The sequence below is a fragment of the Aptenodytes forsteri genome, unplaced genomic scaffold (genome assembly GCF_000699145.1).
Source record: "Aptenodytes forsteri isolate BGI_AS27 unplaced genomic scaffold, ASM69914v1 Scaffold374, whole genome shotgun sequence".
Taxonomy (NCBI): domain Eukaryota; kingdom Metazoa; phylum Chordata; class Aves; order Sphenisciformes; family Spheniscidae; genus Aptenodytes; species Aptenodytes forsteri.
The window spans coordinates 39,852-48,680 of record NW_008795678.1 but is presented as its reverse complement, the minus strand read 5'-3'; the positions used below and the strand labels follow the sequence as shown (position 1 = coordinate 48,680).

Here is an 8,829-nt window from a genome sequence, read left to right as displayed (position 1 = left end):
AAGAATTTTTTATTGCCTCATTAGCAGCAGCAGTACCAGTTAGATGTGCTCTATTTTGCAAACAAGTCAATTTTGGGGCATTGTATTTATGACAGAGAAAAGTCGTAGGCAGTGCAAATCATTTTGGTGCATCCATTCCCAAACATTTGCAGTAATGGGCCCTCAAATGTGTTCATTAATAATAATACTACTAATGATATTTAAAAAAAAAAAAATCTTGGAAACCAACAGAAATGCTGACGGGATATCACACTAACATCAAAGCTGTAGTTGATTTCAAACAGTATCATACCATAGTTCCAAGATCTGGGCAGCTCTGCTCTCTAATGAAATTTGTAAGATAAATCAGTGTATAACATGTCTTCTGTCTGAGGATCCTCTATGAATTTGCAAATGTGTTGTTAACTCAGTACATTTTACCACAGTCCTGTTTAAAAATATGGATAGACATGGGGTTTTTTCTTCAACATCTGCATTTTTGATGCAGTAAACAAAAATGTCATCTCAAAACATCCCAGAACCTTAAGGAAGAAGATTGCTTTTTATATGTCTCAAAGCAAAAGTAAGAGTTTGATACCCTGCTAAATCCTTGAACTTAGAGCCAAATTTGAGCATAGAGTGAAACTTCGTTGCCTATGTTGGTAACGGCTTATGAACTATGGATTTTTCAAGTTTCTGCTTCTAGCTGGCACTAGAAAAACAAAACATTCAGTTGCTTTGTTTTTTTGGTTTTTTTTTCTTAGGGGTTAAATTATTTCAAGTATATTGCTTTTTACTTCTTTGGAGAGAACCTTGCTGTTCCTTGGGGGAGGCAGGGGGGTCAAGGTATAAATAAATACTTGTTTCCCTCTCCCTTATAGGAGACCTGCAAACAAAAAAGAAATAGAAGCCATTAACCTACCTTGTTCAGAGAGAACATTAAATCAGCACAATATGGCACAGCATAGTATTGTCCTTGGATTATTCATGATGACTGTTTTATCACTGTTGGATGGAAGTTCAGCTTTCCTGTTAAATCAGCGTCTGAAGGGAAGATTTCAAAGAGACCGTAGAAACATCCGTCCAAACATCATCCTTGTTCTTACTGATGATCAGGATGTAGAACTTGGTAAGAGCCCAACATAAAGAGAATTTTAGCTAATGAGCATGGCACTGCTTTTCCTTGAAGCTAGATTCTTGCATTCAAAATAATTATCTTTTTTTCCAGTGTGAAAAATGATAGGAAGAACAAGTAGCAAAAGTTTAAACCTACCTTTATGTAGAAAATACTTTCCGTCTGCATGAAATTCAAGGACAGCAAAAGTTAGTCTCAACTTAAAATGTCAAACTTCCTGTTTCTGTGGAAATATGAGATTCCTGCCTATCTGTCTTCATCTAGACACCTAAACTACGCTTCTGGCAATTGCAAGTATAACCTGGGAAGCTACATGCCAAAGCAGTAGTTTTAAATTCATAACTGATTGTTGCACCATGTAATTACCCAAATTTTTTTGTGTAATTGCAGACATTCATTACATATACAATTTTAATTTTAATTACTTAAATGTTACCTAACACAGTCGTACTATTCTTGGTATTGTCCATTTAGATGTGTAGTTAATTACTGACCAAAATCACTTAGTATGAAAAGGTTCTACTGTGTTATTCAACGCTATGTTAATTGTTGAAGAAAGGAGATGAAGATTAAACACACACTTTGCCTAATGATTTGGAATAATGAATTGTCTGACAGAGTTTGGGTTTTGTTCTGTTACCTGAACAAGCTTATATTTACCGAATGTTGTCTGTAGTTAGGAGAAGTGATTAACACGAACCAGTTTACTTTAGTAATTTTGCATTAGAAATATGCTTTTAAGCATATCATCTGAAAGACGAGAGTTTGTATATGTGAGGTCTGGTGGGTTTTTTTGACAGTTAGTGTATCAAATTTCCAGTATGGATGGAAAAAATTGGAACACAGACCTCACAGAAGAAACAGAACACAATAGTAAAGTTAATCAACTTGTATTACTTATACACTTACTCATCTAGTTGAAAAGTTAATCACAGCAACATGGCAGTATTCTTATAGATGCTTCCTTTTTATCAGTATTATTGCATGTCTGCAGTGTTGTAGATGTTACATTCTTCTCAAAGGTGGTGAGAAAGCCTGATATGGCAGTAACCCCACCAAATACAAATGTAATTCAAATTAGGAGGATCAGAAGATTTGTTGTTGTTGTTGCTTTTTTTTTTTAAATGGTTATTGGATCACAAATAAAGCGGTTTCAATAATGTATATCCAAAAGAACCTAAGTACATTATCTTGCAGGCTCAGAAGGTGGTCCTAAAAAATTTATCATCTTCTATTTTATGCTAGCCTGCTTGTTTCTGATGCAATTGTCTAAGTCCTTTGGGCAGTGTATTTCTCTTCTCTGATAATCTGATGCTTTCCAATTTCAAGCATAATGGGCATGTGTCCACACAAATTAGGATCTAACTAAGGAAAATCCATTTGATGAAGCTGAGATTTGATATTTGTCATTTGCCACTAATGGCTTTGTGAGACCCAATATTTGTTTGCATTAATTTTTATTCTTGTCTATTGTCTGGTGAGCTGTCCAAGTTAATCAAAATTGCCATTTGTGGGGATTGTGGTTAATGCATTTAAGAAAGATGAAGACAAGATGTGAACTACAAATAAAAACTAAGGAAAACTTGGAAGCTATGAAAGTGTAGCAGGGAAAGCTGTGCATAACTAAAATTTCATCTGTTTCTGAGAATATTCTGTAACTGATGGGTGTTGTAGCTTTCATTGTTCTTTTGTGGCTACTTTTGAGGCAAAAGGGAAGACAACACAATCTCAAGTGCTCTTAACAGCCTTTCCTTTATTTAATTTAAGATAGATTTAACAATGTACCAGTAGCAGGTGGAGTTTACCAGAGAGAAAATGTCGTCCTTTCAGGAAAGGAGTACAACTTTTTTTTTTTCTCTCTCCTTTTTTTTTTTTCTTAATTTGCACTACTGTTAGTCATGAGTTTTACTTGGGAAACCAAACCTCAGCCTTGTATTGAAAAAAGGAAAAGACTGATAAGGGGCTGATGAAAAGGATGCAGAACCTCCAGGTCAGAGGAGAATGAGTGTAAATTGTAATGGATACGAATGGGAGAAGGCAAATGAGAACACCAAGAACTACTGAAACATACACGCTCAGTTGACTGTCTAATCAAAAGAGTTGTACTGACAAGTAGAATATAAAGAAGAGGAATATACTGATGAGGAGAAAGACTTAATTAGAAACAAAGACTTTTTTTTTCCCCGCTAGAGCCATTTAAGTCCAAGTTAGTATAATGCTGATGTCCCCTGGGTGATGGACTCAGCATCTCCAGTTTAATTAGGTTTGCCTACCATATTGCTGTGGTTTACCAAACCAGCTTATTTCATTATCTCATCGCTGGAGAAAGATCTGATTATTTAGAAGTTATTTCAGCCACGTTAGAGAAATCTCAGTGAGAGGTGATTTGTATGTTCCTACATCTTCCTCTGAAAAACTACAAAAGTGGCATGGAAGATAATTTTTCTTAGTTATCATACATGGAGATTAGGGTCTTAGAGCTTCATTAAAATTAAATATGAGGAAAAAAAAAGGAAATGAAGATGTGAAAAGGGTGTCTAACGATGTTCAAATACGATAAAAATAGAAGGCTTTAGGGGACAGTTAATTAACATTCTGGGGTTCAGTTAAGTTAACTGCATATGGATACCACTTCTTAAATTGTGCTTCAGAGTAGACTAAGTCACTTGGGATTTAATACAAGTTCTTCAACAGCTGGAGCTCCCTAAGACTCATGTAAATTATGACCTCTGACAACAAAACACAACTAATGAGAAAGTCAGTATTATTTCATAAACAACTGGTATATGTTGTCCATTAATATTAGTCAAAATATCAGCCTTATCCCTAAAGTGAACTGTGAAGACACACTAAGCAAAGTTATGGATACCACACAAATTTCAGGAGGAATTTCAACCTAGGTTTTGCTTCACTTTGTCCAGTGAGCAGCTTGAATGCATCAAATTGATTAAACTTTCATATTTTCACAGTAGTCCAATGGATTTTTTTTTTTAAATAGCTTAGAAATTTCACATTTAACTACTAAATAATTTTTATTTATTATCAGTGGGTTTAGACAGGTAAATTAAATTAAATTGAATTTAATATTGACACTTCAAAGCATGACTTCCCTTGGTACATCCACTAATGAAACCCCAGAAGGTTTTGCAACTCAAAAGGTGATTTGGTGAGGTTCCAGTTGCTGATTAACACATAACTAATTTTCTGCTATGGAAAGATCTATTTCTACTTTTTCTCATAATTCTATGTTTGTATTGGAGGCAAGCTGAATAAAATAAGTTTTGGTTGGCTGGTTTAATGCTGTTTAAAATATTTAAAGCTGGCCTATTTAAGATTGTACAGAAGAGTATGCTGGATTTTTACCTTCCACTGATCTGTCACTCTGTATTAGTTCTCAAGCTGGGGAAGCAGATTAGATCATATGGTTTTGTATTAAAGACTGTTGATATATAGGGCCTTGTCATTACAGCAGTTTTATTAAAGGAGGTTACTGCCCCCAAGGGGAGTCTTAACATGTACTGTTATTTATGCACAGATGCCTCTGTCATTTAAAGGGGTTGTTAAATTGTATTTTAATATTGGGATGACAAAACATTCTTTCAGTCTGCCTATTTATGCTTGGGCTAGCTCATAAGACAACACAGAGGAAACGTCCACAGTTTTCAGGCTCACATAATGTATAATTGACTGTTACAATTGTTAAATGTGTTGTTAGTGCCTTTGAGCACTAATACCTATCCCACAGTTATGGAAACAAAAAACCTTGCTTTCTTCAGAAACTTCTTTTTGATAGTGAAGTTTAGCAAGTTCTAAAGGGGGAGTGCAATAACCTGCCTTGTTCTTGTCACAAAGTGATGTGACAGAGATGTGCTCTGACCTGAGAAATGCACAAACAGATTTTTGAAATTTTTTTTTTATATTCATTCCAACAAAATGATCTCAAGAAAACTAATACCATGGCAATTTTTAGGTGAAATGACCTACAGTAGCAATTAATCTTCCTTCGTGGTGCCAGAGAGTCAGATTTCGTATGTGGCTTATGACCATTTTCCCTCTAGGTTTTGACTCCTGGTTATATCAATGTGCCCTGTATCAAATCAACTTACTGTTGCAATCTCATAATGAAATCCCTGCCTAAAGAGCATAGAAGAAACCTAAACCCATTATTGACAGAAACAACATACAGTTTGTGCTAGATGGTTGCAGGATGCATTGATTAAAGCTGAACTATTAATCAACTCAACCTTGGGTAAGTTAGCCCCAACCCTACTGCAGCATGAACCCGTACCTCATCTCCATGTTGTCTCTTGGCTTCCCCTGCTCATAACAAGAAGGGAGGGTTGGTGATGGAAAGGTTTACTCTCCTTTGCAAGGTCATGCTGGTGACATGGTACCATTACAAGTTCTTTGGAAAATGGAAATTCTTCCTAGATGAAGTATAACTCACTCTGATGCAGTTTTAACTAGCAGGCACCTATAGATGAGGGAAACTAAATGTCTTTTTTCTTCTGATCCTCGGTGTTTCTGTGTGTAGGAAAAACTCTGATATGGATCTAGATTTAGCTAGGTGGATGTCTATAGTAAAGATCCAGTCTTTGTCCAAAGCTTTGTCTTAAACTGGAAACAGAACAACCATTTGGCAGCAGTGTGGCTTTTAGTAATTGTTGGCAAAAAGACTTCGTCTCCCGTTACCCCAATTCATCCAAGTCCCTGCCAGTTAAGACTTGCTTGTTTGTTTTTAGGTGATGTTAGGTTGTTTTAGGACAGATAACTACATGGTGTTATCTGTCCCAAGTAGTCATCTAAAAATCTGATTCCGCAGAACCAAGCCTAAGAAAATTTAGAGAGGTTTAGGTAGCACTATTATCAAAATGGATCAAGTGGGTAGAAACTCAGTGGGCTGGTTATGAAAATTATTATGAGGGCTTTACTTTGGTTCAATGAAACTTACAGAAATCAATACCTGCTAATGCCTCACATTAGGCAAAAGAACATTTTATCTAGAGAACAACTCTAGCAGACCCTGCTTGAGCAAGGGGTTGGACTAAATAATCTCCAGGTGTCCCTTCCAGCCTCAATGGTTCTGTGATTCTGTGATTACAACCCTCAGCCTTTTGCAGAAGGTTGGCACAAAAGGCAGTGCATCAGGTATCTTCTGAAACCAAGGAATAATAATGCTTAAGGAGTATGCAAACTTTGGTCAGGGTTGCTGCACAAAGTGAATTTCACCCTCAGGCCATATTGTCTCAGCCTAATTCATGGTAGTTCTTGCCTTCAGCTGCTGGAACAGTACTAGTGGCTCCAGGAAGGCTGCATAGATGGTGCAGGTAGTACAGTGGTAAATCTTGAGCTTAGAGAGAGAGAAATTTTAAAAAGCATTATGATCTATGTCAACAGCTTTGAGTCAAATCTTAACTTAGGACTTCAGTATTTGGTCCTTCTTAAAACAATGGGAGAACTTCACTAGAGGAGGGAGAATAATCCGTTTGGATTTGGGTTCAGTATGAGATTAAAGTGCCCTTACTACCTGTGCTTCATTCTGGTCTCTGATGTAACACATGAGCTCTTAGTTAGCTCTTGTGACTGAAACAAGAAAATAATTCCAAGACTTTTTTTTCTTCCAGGTTCTATGCAAGTGATGAATAAAACAAGGCGGATCATGGAACACGGAGGTGCTCATTTCATCAATGCCTTCGTGACAACACCCATGTGCTGCCCATCTCGCTCCTCTATTCTTACGGGGAAGTACGTCCACAACCACAACACTTACACTAACAATGAGAACTGTTCTTCTCCATCCTGGCAGGCTCAGCATGAAATACGTACGTTTGCAGTGTACCTCAACAACACAGGATACAGGACAGGTAAGACCAAGGCTGGCTTCGTCTGAAAGCTTCCTTAGACTTATTAGTACAGAGGCTAATGTATATAATATTTTAATTTGTTCTCGTAATGGACTGCAGCAGTGCAGAATGCCAGAGCTTCAGTCTTGCGTGTAGGTTTAGCTTCCTTGTACTTTTACTTGAGGAAATTTAAAAAAAAAAAAAAAAAAAGACAACTTTTTTCAGAAGCTGGGAAGGATAAAATAATGTGCATGCTTGAACCAAAGGCATAGTGCATGTAGAATATGCCCTGCAATTACCTGAAGTGCACAGAACAGACAAGAAAGATGCTATGGAAAGGAATTAGTGATTTGAATTTTTCATAAAACAGATATATTAATCAAACTAAGAATACAAGAGTAAGAGACTGCTCCTTCTGTGCTTTCAGGCAGAGCTGTCAGCTGGATTGGTTTCTCCAGACAATCCATTCCCAGAAAGGTGTTTAGGCTAAGTAACAAGTGAGGAATAATCGGCAAGATCAAAATACTCCTGAGAAACAAATTATCCTCTTTGCATGCAATGCTCCTTAGGAACAAATATCCTGTAGAAGGGATTTCAGAAAATATGTAGCATGTGTTTCACACCTATTTCCTTCTTGCATTCTCAGACATGAGATTTAGGTCCTTGCCCATTACAGTGGTTTTGTCACTTTTCTTGCTAATGCCTTTTGTCATGATGAGAAACAGGCATACACCTGGTTCTCTCTGGGTTATTTATGGTATATATACTATAGTATTGTAGTATAGTTGTTATTGATAGTATACATTTTTTTCTATGAATTTATAGTGTTTGAGGCTTCCAGAAACTAGTATAAATCTTGAATAAGCGTAACAAGATCATTATTTTCTTTCTAACTATTCACATGAGTTTTACATGTTATTGCTGCAAAGTCTTGGTCTTAAAACAAATAGGTAATTTCCTTGTTTTGTTTTTCTAAAATAAAGACCTGAATTAATCTGGAAAGAAATAAATTAGGGGAAGTGCACATTCCTTATTAATTGGTTGCTGTTTCCCTCCATTTATCATTCCTGGCACTAATACCAATGATCATATGAATACCACACCAAGGTTAATGTTTTATTCTTCATAGATTGTTTATTTTGTGTTTACTGATGTTTGTCTGTTGTAACAATTTTTACCTTTAGTGACTATATTTCCAGCACCTGCAATTTCTACTAACTTGTATAGCTATTGCAAGTGTCCTGGTATTCATGTCTTACATTTTTACATTAACTTAATATTTAAATTTAGACCCAAGATCTTAGTGAATCTATATTACATTTTCAGTCTACCTCAATTGGCAAACTAAATTTATTGGAACGCATAGAAATAGTACTTTAACAAGTACAAAGCAATCTTCAGCTGTAAATGAGATCCTCATTCATGTAGTTAAATGTGATATGTTGTTATACAAATTTAAATGGAAATTGCCATCATTGGAAGCTGGTGTTCATTTCTGATGCTCTGGTTAAAGTCTTAAGTTATCCAGTATGAAGGATGTCGGCAGTAAGAAGGTATTTTTTTTACCTTCCCCCCCAAAAAAAAAATCTGATCAGATTTACCTGCTTCAGAAACAGCAGGAAATTGTATTTTAGAACCTTGTTCACTCAATTTCTCAAGTTTCAAAAGTAACCTGCTAAGGAGAGTATTTTGGAGATTATGAATACAGTTTCTCTGAAATGGGGAGTCCTCCTTGAACATGACTGCCGTGAAGTCAGTGAGGAAGATCTGGAAAGCACAGGAGTTCATTTGTAGGGTTGTTTTTTGGTGGTTTTTTTTTTTGAGGTCCATGGTAGTACTGGTTTGCCCTGCAAACATACAGTTTAGCTTCTT

The 8,829-nt window shown here is 36.2% G+C and overlaps 1 protein-coding gene across 1 annotated transcript in view; it reads left to right on the top strand.

Moving 5' to 3' along the window:
* Positions 1 to 886: 886 nt before the first annotated feature.
* The window catches only part of LOC103901718 (extracellular sulfatase Sulf-2), a gene marked incomplete at its 3' end in the record, with an annotated part of 46,860 nt that continues 38,917 nt past the window's right edge, over positions 887 to 8,829 (top strand). The window contains exons 1-2 of the mRNA XM_009282644.1: positions 887 to 1,108; positions 6,739 to 6,978. Of these exons, the coding sequence (XP_009280919.1) occupies positions 934 to 1,108; positions 6,739 to 6,978 (415 nt within the window). The remainder of the gene's footprint in view (positions 1,109 to 6,738; positions 6,979 to 8,829) is intronic.